We start from the raw sequence: 17,553 nt of genomic DNA on the forward strand, positions 1-17,553 counted from the left end.
GTGTATTTTAATTATCATAAGCTAAAAGCAATACTAATCCATTGACATTGTACAGGAACCTTCGGCACCAATTGCTCTGAAAAATGCCACTGCGGAGAACATCGATGCCACGGAGAAACTGGGATATGTCTATGTCCGCCTGGTTTGAGTGGAGATTACTGCTCTTCTTGTAAGATTCGTAGTTTATTAATCTCTGGAGATTAACATTAGATTATTATTCTGTTAAAGGTATAAGAGGTAGGTTAAGCTGGACAGTTAATACATCTAGTATACGGGAATACATTGTTGTTGTACCTTGCGTAGACTTAGGCCGAGAGCACACTAGCGACTCTGTGGCGCCACAAAGCCACAGCATCATGTGGCGGGGATGTGGTCTCCCATAGGTTTCCATTGTTTTCAAGTTTTGCCGCGCAAACTAGCGACTGTGGCAAGCGACTGTGGCAAGCGACTGTGCCTCTCTGTCGCTCATCCCCGCCACAGGCGTGGCGGGTTTTGAAAACAATGGAAACCTATTAGAGACCACATCCCCGCCACACGATGCTGTGGCTTTGTGGCGCCACAGAATTGCTAGTGTGCTCCCGGCCTTATTCCAAATATTTGTAGTGTATCTTTCTGCAAGGAAATAGTGAACATATTTCTTTAATAGCTTATGCCTAACTAATATCACGTAAATAACTTACTTATACGTATTTGCTTAGGTTTATTTACTTTACGTCTGCTTAAGTAACTCCCATGTATGGAAGTGGATTGTAAATATTGACAATGAGTGAAAATAAAATAAAATTTGGAGTTATGATGAACTATTTAGTATCATACGTAGGTTTAAAGATCGCCTATGGATGACAGAGTCAAGGGACAGTGCCATTGCCATAACAAGCAGGACAATGCCCTGGAGACTGACATATGATCAGCACCCAAGCCTCCTCTCCATCCAAGCTAGGACCAAAGAGGGCCAGACATTGGCTGTTGATGACTCAGCAGATAGACCTATAGGCTCCCCCGAACCCCACCCCCATCCTTAGCTCATAGGGATGGTGAGATTGCAGCGATCAAAGGAACTAACGAGTTCGAGCGGGTTTCGAACCCCAGTCTGACGTTCACCAGTCAGGAACGTTATCGCATCGGCCACCACAATCCACACGAGAAAAAATAAATGCTCAGAAGACAGCTGAAAGTATGGATTAAAAAATTATTTTAGATGGTCATTTGAAAAATTGGATGACAAGAAGATAAAAATACGATGTATAAAATCAGAAGTATCATGACGGAGAAGAGGATGACCTAGAGTCCTGGACAGTGTAGGATAGCTAGTTCAAGAGTAAGGTTCTGGAAAGGAATGTATTTAAGAAAAGGGCAGTGCATGAAAGAGGGTTCATCGTGCTATTAGTGAGCCTCGTGTGTAGGTTTATATTTGTTCGTTAGATTGACTCGTGGCCGATGTGGTAACGTCCCTGACTGGTGAACGCCAGACTAGGGTTCAAGTTAGTTCCTTTAGTCGATGCAATCTCACCATCCTTGTGAGCTAAGGATGGGGGATTTAGGGGAGCCTATAGGTCTATCTACTGAGTTATCAGCAGCCATTGCCTGCTTCTCCTTGGTCCTAGCTTGGATTGAGAGGAGACTTGGACGCTCATCCTGTCCTTTGCCTCTGCCATTCCTGAGTGGATTTTAAACCTTTAAACTTATAATATATTTCACAATATTTGCGCATTCCTGATGTTAACCCCTAAGGAAAAATACCTTATAAATAACTCATATGCGTGAAAATATAGTCACGTATTTGAATGTAATTTTTTGAATATAATTTTTTCCAGCATGCAGACAAGGCACATACGGAATCCAGTGCAGGGAAACGTGCAATTGTGTTAACGGAGGAACCTGTGACGCCGTGAACGGAGTGTGCACTTGCCCGCCGGAGTGGATAGGCTCAATGTGCCAAGAAAGTAATGTATTATGTATCCCTGGAACGGTCATTCTGTATTTTGTATTCTGGTACATGAAAGATATGTCTATTAGTAATTCCTTTTGTATGACTGGGTATGTTATGCTCACAGCATGTGTTAATATAAATGCAATTAACGCAAAGTGCTTGCTTGATTAGCCTTGATTATAGGTTTGGTGCTGATAACGATATATTGTTATAGATAAGCCTTTTGTCTAGATTTTGTTTTTAGTTTGCTAACATTGTGGCATCTAAATGAAGGGCTAGATTTTTTATATTATTGCATGCGAGAGTATAGACCGTATAAGCCTACTTTAGAAGTTATTAATTTTCTGTATCATTGTGAAATTTACTCTTTAAAGCACTCGTTGCTTGCAGCAATCAAGCTTATCAGTATTCTGATAAATATAGCAAGCAATGATATGGCAATTTGCATCTCTCTCTCTCTCTCTCTCTCTCTCTCTCTCTCTCTCTCTCTCTATATATATATATATATATATATGTATACGTATATATATAGGCCTATATATATATATATATATATAGAAGAGAGAGAGAGAGAGAGAGAGAGAGAGAGAGAGAGAGAGAGCTTTTTTATATTCTGTGTAACCTTAATTTCAATGTTAACAATATTCTATACTTATTTAATAATAATAATAATAATAATAATAATAATAATAATAATAATAATAATAATAATAACAACAACTTTCTCTAAACAGGGTTGGCTGAAATCCAAAGGAAACGAAGCATATTGGCCTATAGGCTTAACTGACGGACCTGGAATTGCAAGACAGGAATGGCAAATCACATTTATGAAGGCTTCTTAATGCAATGTTCTTTATCGAATGCTGGGTGCCATAACATCTCGACTACATCGTCAACATTGCAACCATTGCTGTTGGTGATGAAGTGGAATTAAACACAAGTCTCGCTTTAATATGTAGGCCTAACCTTTTTTTAATTGAGAAAGGATGTTGATACACTTATTCCTTAACACAGAGTTTAGTATAATCTATAACTGTTCTTTTCGTTGTTAATTGGCCAAAGGAGGGCATATTTAATACTGTAGGCCTATTGCAAAATATCTAGAACTCTATGATAAACCAATCAAGTTTTAGGCAAAATATAAAATTTTACTTGGTCTAGGTTATGAGGGAAAGAGTCTAGGCCGATAGAGTAAGGAATTATAATCAATAAATTCCATTAAATACATTCTTATGGTGCATACACATATCTAAACTGCTCAATTAGGATTTATTATTATTAACAAGCACATTTGAAAAATGCCATTAGATGCAGAAATTATGTTGTGCATTATACAGTCTGGTGTAACTGATAAGAAAACAGTGATTCTGATAAGAGGCGTAATAAAACATAATCTTATTTTACTGATTATTATGTTGAGCGACTTCAGGAAACTTTTTTAACTGTACTGATAATATTGATAATTCATAAAGATTAATTGGTTTACTATTATTTTTCCATTTGAATGGTTTTGAGAATGTTCAGTATTCTAATTCATCTTACTCGATTGTCACTAAATAAATTTGAAATTAAGATATAAAGTTATTTAATCCCTTTTACGGTACACAGCGAGTTTTGTAATACCAAGATCTTGAGCCATTTGATTCTTACCCACCACGTTATCTCCGTTTTGGCCCCAACACTATACAAGCTCCCACTAGACATGCGAAAAATCTCAATATATCGGGACTTTCAAGAATAAACTGAAGATTTTCCTTGAATTCAAAGTTTTTCGATAATGTGGATTTGACAATTAACATGAAAAACTTTATGCGATACTAAATAATATTTAATAATGTAGGCCTATACGACAAACAGTTAACATATATTGTAGGTCATATAGTGCAAAGGGTTACCCTTTGTTATAAGGCCAGGAAAACAATATTTAAAGTAAGTAGACGACAAACAGTTAACATATATTGTAGACCCTGTAGTGCGAAGAGTTACCCTTTGTTATAAGGCCAGGAAAACAATATTTAAAGTAAGTAGACAACAAACAGTTAACATATATTGTAGACCCTGTAGTGGGAAGGGTTACCCTTTGTTATAAGGCCAGGAAAACAATATTTAAAGTAAGTAAAGTAATCTTTCAGCCTTTACTGTACTTCAAGTTGCAACATGGGTTTTCCCCGATCGCATGAGACCAAAATGAACACATCATTCTAGTTGTTTTTAAGTTCTTTCAGTGAAAATTAGTATTTGAGTATGACGCTGTTATTGCTATACTAACATATTCGAGTAAATAAAAATGGAAAATATCTTGACTAACGAATAACCTAAATTGATGTTTTCATGATGAATGGTACAGTTACAAGGAGAAGAAACACACAAAGTAGGAAACTGTGGGTTAAAGAACTCTCCAGTTTCCACTCGTATAAATTAAACTGGTTATCAACTGATAACTAAAGTCAAAGTAGAAAGTTTATTTGGATGTTCAAAATAGACTAAAAAATAGATTAATTAAATAGAATACTTCAGTTGGTAATAGACCTCTTTAATTGCAATTTAAATTAATTATGCCCATAAATGGCAGTTGCCTTCACTGGAACAATTAGCTTATTGTTGATCTGAGCTTTCTTATATAATGACAGGAACTTTATGCTTATAACCAACATGAATTTTGTGATAATAAAATCATAATCGAACAGAGAAGATATAATTCTAATCATAACAGAGGCGAGGTCTAAAATTATCTTATTTCTGATAAAGTGGTAGTTATGAATTATTGTTCGCTAATCTTTTTTACCCTGAGTTTTCCTCGTCATTCTGTTTGAAGTAAGTTTGCTAAATAGACTGATCGTCTTTACACCTTTAAACAACATTACATTAAATAAAATAATAATACATTAATAATATATTTAAATTGATAAATGTTTCTGGCAACATGGCGGACGGAAGGACAATTTCAATCTCTGATTGGATAAGATATATCTATTCCATTGGGGAACCCCCGATGCAGAGTTGCCAGTTTGGCTTTTTCAGGCCGAAAAAACTAAAATTAGGCCTTTTTTAAATTGGTTGGCCATGAGTAATATGAAAAAATTTATGCATTAAATACTATATATTTTTTATACGAAGCTTTTAATGCTTCTGTTGATTAGAAGTTGACCTTCTCTCATTTAGATAAACTGGCAACCTGATGAAACAAAAGACGATCAAACCAAAACAAATGTCTTAGCCCGTACCTGTTTGACGTCTGTGCTTGGTAAGTTTTTGCCATTAAATCAAGACCTGTAATTGTAATTTCAATCTTTATATACCAATTTAAGATGGAAATACAATATATAACCATCTCAAGATGTATTAAGGACAATAACTATTTAAGAACTAGAATTCAGATGTGGTTTTCCTTGGCCCATTTTTTTTTTTCTGATCGTGAACCTGGATTCTGTGTTTCTTTTAGTTCGTGTCTGATATAAAGTTCCAGTATATATGGTAAATTGGACTGTATTTTATGTTAATTAATTAAATTTATGACACGAATTAGTAGATTTATTGTAGTAGGCTGCCTGGTAGCTTTTAGTCAAAGCCAGTGTTTCAGGTAAGTAGGGTAATTAACAGTCCTGTAGGCATTTGTTTACTTCTGGTTAAGCCCAGGATTAGGGCAAACGGAGCCTTTGTATATCAGCGGCCAGTTCCTCTCGTGTGGATTATAAATGGACATCAACTAATCTAAACTTTTCCCCCTGACCTAACCTACAAGCCATATCCTTACCTACTTACCCAACGGGGGGCTAACGACCCCTGCGACCCCCCTTACATTGCCGGTGTGATGGTCTGAACGATCCCCCTTGCTCAGAATTCTCCTTGATAATCTGCGCATGCGCGACCATTACCGTTTGCCAGTGCATACGAGGTTGATGTTTTATTTTCCTGTAATGTTAGCGTGCGCAGCTCAACATTACCGCTGGCCAGTACATACGAGCTTGATGTTTTATTTCCATGCGAGCGAAGCGAGCTAATGGCGGAAAAGAACCATTATACAATGTCAAGGAGAATTCTGAGACCAAGGGATCATTTCAGACCGTCACACCGTATTCTAAGTTAGCCGTAATCAAACATACAGGTGGCCGCTATCATACATGCACCCCGGTGTATGTATGATAGCGGCCACATGCATGCATCATGATGGCTGACTAAGAATACAGCAGTGTAAGGGGGATCGCAGGCGAGCGTTATCCCTCCCCCGTTACTTAAGTAGGTAAGGACACGGCTTGTAGGATAGGTTAGGGGGGAAAGTTTAGATTAGTTGCATGCGGGAGGAAGTGGTCGCTGATATATAAAGGCTCCTCTGTTTGGTCTAGGGTAGGTCATCATGCATTAGAGAGTTGGATATGAATTTGGTAAAATTACAGAGAGTTAGTATGTATGGACATATAAAACTTTAATAGTTATAGTAGGAAGGTTAATGTTTTATTAGGTTAAGTGGTATCTTTGTCCGACGTTACTACTTTTAGAGATCCGGAACTCCCTAAAAAACAGTAATAGTAGAGATGCACAGTGGGGAATGTTGGTGTTTGGATGAGGGAATATACAAAGTGAGTAAAATAAAGGAAGCTGTCCAACCTAAGCACACCCACCTAACGTAACCTAACCTAACCTAGGGGCTAGCCTTCCTTCCCTCGTGACTCTTCCTTCCTTAAATCCTTTACGTCAACTAAACTTGATGTGAAAATACATGACAAATAGAATCAGGCAAACTGTGTAACCTATTCATATCCACCTGAATGAACCTAGGGGCCCGTGTCTGCCTTGCTCAATAACTGAGAGGGCTTTTTAATTTCAGCCAAATACATGAACCATGCATTTTTCTAACAGGCTTTCTTGTGTTTTATCTATTTTTGACTACCCATTTATGAGTTTTCCTACCCCTCATATAAAAACCATTTAGGGGGATATTGGTGGGAAACTAGAGCTTGTGGTTAAGCTAACACCAAAAGTGAGTCATTTGGAGCTATAGAAATGGTCAGAAATGCATGAAAAATACTTAGTAATCAGTGGGAAAAATGTATAGAAAATCCTCAACTTAGAAACTTACATTCGGAGATATAAATACAAATCCAACTAAAATTGTATACGGTATCTCATATAAGGGATTTTGACGAAGGAAAAATCTATTTCTGGGCGAGGAACCTGTGTCGCCCAGTGAAATGCTCCTCTAGCACCATTTCTAAGGCATAGTTATTGCTGAAAATACCAGAGAAAAAGAGATGCATGGAATGCCAGGAATAAACCTAGCTCGCTCACTCATTGAGTGTCGGTATAGAAAACTGGGGCGTGATTGAACCAAGACCATAGATCCCTCATCAATTAGACCTCTCCTTCATCAACATCCCCCTCCACCCCTACATCTCCCCACCCCTTATCTCCATTCTTCTATCAGCACCTGCGTTGGTCAGACGTGTTTTATTTTGCTCTGTGTTGCTTAGTGTTTTTGAAGATGTCCGACGTTTTAGAGATCCCCGCTCCCAAGTTGAGTATTATATTTGTCTATTTAGGATTTCTAGGTAGTGACACTTTTTTATTCTTAATCGTGTTTGGTCTTTTGTTTGTTCCCTTTTGGGGGTTCGCTATGGCCTTTGTGTCGCTTACTAGTGATCTCTTTGTTTATCGGTTTGCATTTAGTTCTTTATACTATTTGTAACCCTGATATGTATAAAATAGTGAAATACTGTACTGTAATAAAACAATATTATATGATTTAATGCAGTAAGCAAGATGACATTTGCCATATGACAAAGGACTATTTGTTGACTTTTGCCACTGAAAATTGTAGGCATGAGACCAAAATTTGAGAATATTTAATTTACAAACAGTTTGACTTACAAATAGCTTCTTGGAAGCTATTAACTTTGTAAGTTGTGGACTTTCTCTATGGTTCATGTTACTGGCTTGAAAACAATTAGCCGTAATTTATATAAAGTCTATCAATTGGTCTTTGCAACATTGTGACTCGCTTCGGTAGCAAGTAAATGTTATCTCCTTGCTCTTTTGTTGTGGCAAGTGGTTCACGGATATGCTGTGCTCGCCAACCATGTAGATTATAATTTTGGTTAGATTTTTTACTTTTAGATAAGTAGCAATAGCTATATAGTGAATGGAGTTGTTTTGAATATATTCAACCTCCTAAATAGGTAAAATTACACTTAAATTTCAAAATAGATTGAACTCCTCTCTGGGTCACATTGTCTTGTGGTGAAAGTCATACTGGTAACACTAAGATTACCAAACAATTCTTCATTCAAGGGGTTAACTACGGCACTGTAATTGTTCAGTGGTTATTTTCCTCTTGATAAGGGTAGAAGAGACACTATGGCAATGATAAGCAGCTCATCTAGATGAATACAGTAATCCAAAATCAAACCATTATTCTCCAGTCTTGGGTAATACCATAGCCTCTGTACCATGGCTTTCCACTGTCTTGAGGTAGTTCTTTTGCTTGGCAGTTATATGACAAACTCCATCTCGAGTACTTCTCTCCCATGAGAATTTACAGTCCACAGATGTAGAGGAGAATGAATTAGACATTCACCTAAATTTCCTCCTATGCAGAGGGTGTGGTTGATGGAAGGCCGCACCTGCTTTTCAACCTACCGGGAATACTTGCAGTGCTTCTTTGCTAGTTTTCCAAAGGGTTTGGTAAAGCACTTGGGAGCGATAATGGCCGATATTGCTTCCATACATGCCCAAATTTACAAATGGGCCCTGTTTACAAACCCTTCTCAAACAGATGCGCTCTTGTGAGTTAAAGATGCATTGCATCATCACAAGTTTCTTTAAAGTAAGAGCATTGTTCAAGCAAAGACACACTATCGATATAGACCTGGTGTAAGACTTTAAGCTATATGCTACATCTTTGCATTGCGGAAAGGCTTAGTTTCTCACCCTGCTCCTCCTGTTCGTCTTGCAGTAGGATAAGAAACTATCTGGATTCTCTGTCGCACTCTGTCCGAGAAGTTTGAAGCCACCTTCCAATATCTGAGAGATTCCTAGAAACTTACACCATTATCCACTCATTCCATCTCTCCGATTACTCAGCAGTCGGTAGAGGCCATCCATAGCAGCCACAGGTCGAATGGTACCTAGATTAGCTGTTTATCTCTTTCTTTATTAAGGAAGCTCCCCATTTCCATGGTAAAAATACCGCTTAGTACCTGATCCAGTTGTTAAACTTGGATTCACACATCGACTATTCAAGAGAATGGACTAGACTCTTGATGACCTGGGGTTGTCACAGTCTTTACCTCTTGAGAGCTAGAGTGGCTTGGAGTGTTTCCATAAGTCCTCAGGTCACTTAATTTGACCTGCTTGAACTCGGGTTAGCCCCGGTGAAGCGAGTAGGAAAACGGCATATAATTTCCTGAGTCACTAGCCAATCATAAAGATAGAAGATCTCTATCTTGGTTCAACAGTTTGTGGCAAGGACTTAGAATTCAAGCAGTCATAACTTCAATCTTACTCTCTTCCCTAATAAGGTAACTAGCAGGGCACAGTATTTGTGTTAGGAACAATAGCAAATTTTAAAGGTAAATTCTCTATTGTATATACTAACTATACAAACTTTAAGTCTTTAAGTTCTACCTCCCACCTCAACTACCCCGCAGGCCCTCGGTGAAGGTCAAAGTGGCTACTCAGTGTACTGGCTGGTGGGTGGTAAAGTGTTTTCCTAGCATTTGCATGGTGGCAGATTGATCCCAGCCCAGGACCGTGATTTTAAGCTGTTTACTGGGGAGGCCATTGCTGTGCTTGGGGACCACAGTGGGGGTGGGTAGTCCCAACCAGTTACATGGCCCAATATGCAATGCTTGGTTAAAACAAAGTGGTATAAGTATGTTTATCCCTTTTATGTAGAATTGTACTGTATATTATGAAAGTTTTAACTTGTTTGAGGATGGTAAATAAACATATGTCAGTTTAGCATTTGAAACCTTTTTAAGAGGAATTCTGCTTTCTTTTTTCTCTCTTTGGATACACACACAGAGAATATGGTTTTCCTCTTTGCTTTGATTTTACTGTCGATACTTTTTTGTTGTTCCTCGCCCTTTCTCATAATATTTACCCATTTTCCCCCTCCTTAAACCCAATTCTCATTGTGGTTAAATGTTTGATGAGTACTGTATTGCATTTGCAAATAGTAGTTTGTCTGTACACTTATGTTTTACCAATTAGTTGTTAGTTATGGTTATGGATTTCTATTAAGAGCTGTAAATGGCTGTTCATAGTCACAATTTATAAAGATTATTTGCAGTGGTATTGAGAAGTAACTTTTTCTTTCAGAGGCAATGGCTGCGGCAGAGGAAAAACCGGCGACGTATCCGTGGATAAAGGATAAAGTGCTTGGAACTGGTGGCTTTGGCACTGTAACTCTGTGGAGACACAATGATACGGGAGAAACAATAGGTGCGTTAGTTATGTTAGGATATCGCTGCTAGTACTATGTAGTTTATCCACTTCAAACATAAAAGACTTGCTATTTATATATGGAAAACCTGAGGTATAATTTATTGATAAACTTTTATGAAAAGCATTGTTGGATGTGATTTTTTATGATTTTGGTCAGTGTACATCTTTATTAAAATTGTGGACAATGTATCAACACAATTACTGTACTGTATTTTGAATAATCCAAGGGGAGTATGTAGCAATGCCTTTTCATCTGTTACTGTAATACCAACCTTTATAGATACATGATGTTTTCCATGTACTGCACAGTCCTATCTCCATATGCATAATTTTATTAAACAAATACTCTCTTTTATAGCTCTCAAAAAATGCCGCTGGGGGACTCCGGGTACGGGAACAGAAAATATTTTGTCTCCCAAGCATGTCGAAAGATGGGAGAAGGAAGTGGAAATCATGAACCGTTTAGACCACCAAGCTGTCGTAAAGTGCTTTGAAGTTCCGTCCGAACTGAGGGGACCCGTTGGTGATCTTCCCATGTTGTGTATGGAATACTGCAGTGGTGGTGATCTAAGAAAAGTAAGTACATGTCTGTAAATTGCTACTGATTTTTCTTAATCTTATTATTATGTTTAAATGTTGTTAAAACAAAAATCATCCAAGGAATACCTCTTTAAAATTGTTTTTGGTAGCATGCATGTTTTCCAGGATTTTTTAAAGCTAAGGTTGCCAACTTCTGAAAGGAGCACTGAATATGTTATGGCTTATAGCTAATGAGTATTTTGTGAAGACTATTTAGGGTCTAAAACTCTAAATGCTTCTTGGGTTTAGCATAATTTATTGATGAACTCATCATGACTTCTCATCATGACTTCTATCTCATTGTCCCTTTCTATAAATCTTTGAAATCTAAAACTGCAGATCTTAGTATTTTTATCAGCTGAAAGTTAGTATCTTTCCTATGGTGGTATTCTTAGTCACTTTAGATGTTTATTTCTTTTCATCGATATTTTCTTCTCTGTAAGACCGTGGTGGATAACGGGGGAGGTTGGGCTGTGGCACCCTAGCAGTACCAGCTGAACTCGGTTGAGTCCCATGTCAGGCTGGGAGGAACGTAGAGAGTAGAGGTCCCCTTTTAGTTTTGTTTCATTTGTTGATGTCGGCTACCCCTCAAAATTGGGGAAAGTGCCTTAGTATATGTATGTATGTAAGACCGTTATATATTCTTTCGTAACCCATTGCAAAGATGATTTCTAGTTTATCCTTTGACTGAGTCATATCCTCTATAGTTACTACTTGAATTCATATCTTGGTTTTTATAGATTAATTTTTATTTGTTCTTTACTTGTTTTGTTCTTATTATCTATGATTTCATCCAGACTTCCCATTCTTTTTATCAAGTGTTGAGGTTTCTGTTCCGTAAATGCCATCCTTTCTGGCAAAGTCGTATGCATTTGCTGTATTTTGTTGTTATCTAATGGCCCAATGGAGCCTTGAATCAATTATTAAAAGCTTAAGCCTCATTTTAACTCATCATGAATTTTTAATACTTGGATAAAGTCAACCCTGCTCATGTAACAACAAGTACATCAGTAGAATACAGTATGCCTTGTAAAGGTTATTGTATACAATATTGTATTCCTGGTTAAATGTATATTAGAAATTTAAGGATTTTTATTTTTTCTCTGTGCTAAACATATGCTGTATTTAAACAAAATTCACATGAACATAACCTTTTTTTAACCATATCAAAAGTGCAATTTAAGGGAAAATTAACATTCTGCTTTTAATTGTGCTTAATATATACATACCATAAATCAGTCTCTTTCTTTGTCTGCATCTTTTCCCACTTTTATGTGGGGTCGATGTTTCTGACCAGCTTTCTCCATCTACCTTTGTCCCACACTTTATCACCCTTTGATCGAAAGTCATCCTTGATACAGCCCATCCACCTTTGCTTTGGTCTCCCTCTCCTTCTCGTTCCCTGTACCTCCATTTCCATCACCCTCCTCCCAATATACTGTTCATCTCTTCTCATGACATGACCATACCACCTCAGTCTACTTTCTTCACCGGTTAATCCATTTGATTGAAGGTCATCCTTGATACAGTCCATCCACCTTCACTTTGGTCTCCCTCTCCTTTTCGTTCCCTGTACCTCCATTTCCTTCACCCTCCTCCCAATATACTGTTCATCTCTTCTCATGACATGACCATACCACCTCAGTCTACTTTCTTATCTGATAGTTTTTCTAACTCCTGTGGTACCCCTAATTAATTTTTTTATTTAACTTTTTTTCCACAGGTATTAAACAAACCAGAAAATTGCTGTGGCATGCGTGAAGCGGCAGTGAGAGCCTGTATAAGAGACATGACCGAAGCCGTTGCGTATCTTCATTCGATGAGAATAATCCATAGAGATCTCAAGCCGGAGAATATTGTCCTTCAAGATGTTGATGGAAAGGTTCGTCCTATTTATGTTTTAGTGATCTGTTTTGCATGGTAGAGGAAATAATCTTAATATCTGTAAAACGGTGGAATGGTTTCCTTGTAAATTATTTTAGATTGGTAATGTTGTTCTTAGTAAGTGGGAATTCTTTAATAACCAAAGGTTAGTGTTAGGATTTCAAGTTTGATTTATTTTGCCACATTTTTGTTACTTTTCCTGGTTTGGAAATTATGAAAATATTTGAGCTTGTGATATACAGTTCACGTAGCATTATTTTTGTTTTGTGTTTTATGGATATGGAAGATAAAAGATAAAGGGAAGTTCTGTAATACATCTGTAGTAACTGGTTAACGGAAAAAAATTTCATGTTTTTTTGGAGTTTAATTTTTTCACTAAGAGGCATTATAGATTAGCTATGACTTTTCCAATATGTAATAGATAATTACAGCCATCAATATATTTTGCAGACAGTGCATAAGCTCATTGACCTTGGCTATGCGAGTAACACTTCTGTAGTAACTGGTTAACGGAAAAAAATTTAGTTTTTTTGGAGTTTAATTTTTTTCACTAAGAGGCATTATAGATTAGCTATTACTTTTCCAATATGTTATAGACAATTACAGCCATCAATATATTTTGCAGACAGTGCATAAGCTCATTGACCTTGGCATGATTTTTTGGAGTTTAATTTTTTTCACTAAGAGGCATTATAGATTAGCTATGACTTTTACAATATGTAATAGACAATTACAGCCATCAATATATTTTGCAGACAGTGCATAAGCTCATTGACCTTGGCTATGCGAGTAACACTTCTGTAGTAACTGGTTAACGGAAAAAAAATTAATGTTTTTTTGGAGTTTAATTTTTTCACTAAGAGGCCTTATGAATTAGCTATGACTTTTACAATATGCAATAGACAATTACAGCCATCAATATATTTTGCAGACGGTTTTGTTTTGTGTTTTATGGATATGGAAGATAAAAGATAAAGGGAAGCACTGTAATACATCTGTAGTAACTGGTTAACGGGAAAAAATTTCATGTTTTTTTTTAGTTTAATTTTTTCAAAAAATTTCATGTTTTTTTTTGGCGTTTAATTTTTTTCAAAAAATTTCATGTTTTTTTGGAGTTTAATTTTTTTTCAAAAAATTTCATGTTTTTTAGGAGTTTATTTTTTTTCACTGAGGCCTTATAGATTAGCTATGACTTTTACAATATGTAACGGACAATTACAGCCATCAATATATTTTGCAGACGGTGCATAAGCTCATTGACCTCGGCTATGCGAAAGAGTTAGACCAAACCAGCGTCTGTACCTCGTTTGTAGGCACATTGCAGTACCTGGCACCCGAGCTTTTCTTGAGCAAGCGGTACACTTGTACTGTTGATTACTGGAGTCTTGGTCTCGTTACGCATGAAATAATCACTGGCGTCAGACCCTTTCTTCCTAATATGACGCCAGTCGAGTGGTAAGTTTATTCTAATTTTTGTTTTAAAATTCTTTTTTAACCCTTTTACCCCCAATGGACGTACTGGTACGTTTCACAAAACTCATCCCCTTACCCCCATGGATTTACCGGTACGTCTTTGCAAAAAACTGCTATTTACATTTTTTTTTAATATTTTTGATAAGTTTTTGAGAAACTTCAAAAATTTTCCAAGAGAATGAGACCAACCTGACCTCTCTATGACAAAAATTAAGGCTGTTAGAGCAATTTAAAAAATATATACTGCAAAATGTGCTTGAAAAAAAATAACCCCTGGGGTTTAAGGGTTGGAAAGTTCCAAATAGCCTGGGGGTAAAAGGGTTAATGTATATTCAATTTCATCCTGGAATATTTAAAAATCCAAGAATTAGGTAACTTTTAGTAATTTTTATCAAGTAGTTTAAATGTACCACTAGATTATGTTTCATAGCTATCTCAAGGCTGGCTTAAGGATTTGATAGTCAGTAAGGCATGTACATCGCAGCAAAACAAAATTAGGAAAGTTGGACAGCTGTTTGAAAAGACTAAAGGGAATGGGTGTGAAATAAAAGACAAAATGTAATAAAGATGTGAGAGAGAACATTTAACGCAGCTTTTAGTGTTTCAAGCATTATAGGCAGGGCTACTTATCCTTGAGAATAATTATTTCTGTGTCAGTTAGCAATGAGGAAAAAGTAAATCACTGAGGGTTTCCATATTGTTTTTATGCATAATTTATTTTCATTTCCTTGTAAGTCAGCAGTTTTCCATTTATTATCTGGGCCTTTTCCGGCAACACCAATGAAATTGCTTGCTTGCTTGTTAGATTGCTCCAAACCAATGTTGGAAACTACCAGTGAAAGAAACCTTGCTGATATATATTTGTTTATGATGGGGATTATATAGGGAATATGTATTGCAAATTTATTAGGTTAATGATTATTTGAATATCTTCAGTACATGGGGTACTTAAATACTATTCAATTAACAGAATATAGCACTATAATTTTGCTTCCTCTTGTTTTGTTAAAGTTTTTGTAGTTTATATAGGGAGTATTTATTTTAGTATTGCTGCTGTTCTTCAAGTATTTACTTTTTCCTTCTTTCCTGTCCTTACTGGGCTATTTTCCCTGTTGGGGCCCTTGGGCTTATAGCATCCTGCTTTTGCAATTAGGGTTGTAGCCTAGCAAATAATAATAATAATATGGTGGATGTAACAGGACTTACTCAAAAGGCAAAGTTATTTTTCAGGCCTTGGATAAAATTACCCTACATTTTGGACGAAATGACCCCAATTATTCTGCATATTACTTAGGTTCTCGCTCCTGCCTTCTTTATTCTGGAAGACACTTGATTTTCCTTTGTTCCGACACTAGATACAAACCTTACACTATTTACATAGGAATATTATTTCGGCAATAGCTGGAACGAGCCGTTAATTTTTTTTGCGAGGTGTAAACACCCTCCGCTAGTTAGTGGAGGGGGTTAGCGGGGCTAGACCAACCACCCTGCTCACACAAGCACTAATAAACAAACGTCCCTTTTTTATTTCAGCTCCGTAAAGACGTAGTCTTTCTCTCCAGTCTAAACCTGTTAACAGTTTTATGATTAAAACCAACTGGCCTAAAGTTTAAAAAAGTCCTCTTACTTTTAGAGCTACCTTCTTTGGGGTTCGTGGGTTCCCCATGCAAGGCAAGTAGTAAGAGGTCTTGCGGTTCGGCATGCGACAGGAACAGACGTCCTCCTTATGGGTTGACACTCCCCTTCCCCTGGTGAGGCTCCAAAGTTCTTCGACCCTAAGAGTCTTGTGCCTGCTCAACTGTTTTGGCTTCAACTTTTGCTGGCCTCAACGTTGGCTCTGGTTTGGTGGGCGGGCGTGAGTATGTGTTAACAAGTACTCTTCGGAGTGACTTGTGGGCAACACTCGATGTGGACCTTCAACTTGGACAAAGCTAGTTTATGGGAAACAGAGAGCACTGCCTGGAGGTCCACCTTCAGGTGTTGGGCAACTTTCCCTTCATAGGGATAATTACCTTCCCCCAGTCACTGTCTAGCAATCTTCGCGCTTGTGGGGAGAATGGCTGACAGCGGCAACTGGGGTTGGTCGCCTTCGCTTTGGTGGCTTCCCCGAGCATGACCCACCCCTGCTCTTCGAAGCAAAGCCCTTTGGAGCTTGGCGACGAGGAAGTTAGCTGACTTTGTAGTTCCTCCTTATCGCCGCTGTACCTTCAGGGTACAAAACTAGTCTCGATTTCAACTTCCCTTAGGGGTCTTTGCCTTTCGGGACCTGTGCCTCATGTTTCAAAATCTCACGAGGGAGAAATGGTTGGTTTTCAAGTCCAGCATAGCATTTCTCGTTCCCTTATGATCGGATAACATAAGGCTGCTTACCAACCCCCTGTGGAGGGTCAGGATGAGCTTGAGTACTTTCAAAGACTTTAGTTTCGCAGAGAAGTCATGCGCTGTGTTGTGCACCCATCCACTGAGCTCTAGCGAGGAGTAGGGTGACCTCTTGTGCTTGATGAAGGCCTGTGAGCAACTCGGGTTACTCATCTTTGTACCCATTGTGAGTTTGCTAGACCTACTCATCAGTGCGTAAGTGTGCGCTACTTCAGTGGCGCAGAGCTTCAATTTACTGTTTCCTCAAGTGGCGCACAGAGACAAAGTTTACTGTTGCCTGAAGTGCGCTTTATGTTGGTAGCACGCATTTAATCACATTACCTGTATCCATCCTTACAGATAAGTCGACTCTCTCGGCAGTGTTCTCTGCCGCTCGCCAGTGCTCGGCAGCATTCGTTAATGCTCGGTAGCATTTGCTAACGCTTGCCATCGTTCACTAATACTCCTCAGCGCTCGCTGATACTTGTCAGTGCTCATTGATATTCCCCAGCGATCGCTGATACTCGCTAGCGTTTGCAGGTGCTTGCTGGCGTTTGTTGGCAATCCTGGACAAACCTGCCTAGTGTTTGTGTTCTTTGCATTCTATGCCAACAATGCCCTTACATGTGAGACTACGCTTCTGTAGAAGGATATAAGTTTGATCGTTGCACCAGCTGCTTGTACCTTTTGTGGACGCTCACATGCTCACGAACATGTAACAATGCTACAGCTAGTCGACGATCAATTTCTATGAGCAATAATGTTGCAATTCATCGGTCATACATTACTGTATTCCCGCAAGTGGCTAAAGCTCGATTTTTGAACACTCACCCGGAGGCAAAGAAGTTACGCTTGCACAAGCGCATACGAGCAATTAATCTTTTCTG

At 37.9% G+C, this 17,553-nt stretch overlaps 1 protein-coding gene and 1 long non-coding RNA gene across 2 annotated transcripts in view; both read left to right on the forward strand.

The window, feature by feature from the left end:
- Window positions 1-54: 54 nt before the first annotated feature.
- LOC137635965 (uncharacterized) lies at window positions 55-3,502 on the forward strand. Its single transcript, XR_011042873.1, has 3 exons — window positions 55-169; window positions 1,815-1,943; window positions 2,665-3,502. It is a non-coding gene; the product is annotated as an uncharacterized lncRNA (long non-coding RNA).
- A 1,564-nt stretch (window positions 3,503-5,066) lies between these two features.
- The window catches only part of LOC137635966 (inhibitor of nuclear factor kappa-B kinase subunit alpha-like), a 51,273-nt gene continuing 38,786 nt past the window's right edge, over window positions 5,067-17,553 (forward strand). Inside the window, exons 1-5 of the mRNA XM_068368426.1 lie at window positions 5,067-5,174; window positions 10,247-10,369; window positions 10,731-10,948; window positions 12,675-12,833; window positions 14,076-14,290. Coding sequence (XP_068224527.1) covers window positions 10,252-10,369; window positions 10,731-10,948; window positions 12,675-12,833; window positions 14,076-14,290 — 710 coding nt within the window. The 5' untranslated portion in view covers window positions 5,067-5,174; window positions 10,247-10,251. The remainder of the gene's footprint in view (window positions 5,175-10,246; window positions 10,370-10,730; window positions 10,949-12,674; window positions 12,834-14,075; window positions 14,291-17,553) is intronic.

Source organism: Palaemon carinicauda, unplaced genomic scaffold, assembly GCF_036898095.1.
Source record: "Palaemon carinicauda isolate YSFRI2023 unplaced genomic scaffold, ASM3689809v2 scaffold203, whole genome shotgun sequence".
NCBI classification, from domain to species: Eukaryota; Metazoa; Arthropoda; class Malacostraca; order Decapoda; family Palaemonidae; genus Palaemon; species Palaemon carinicauda.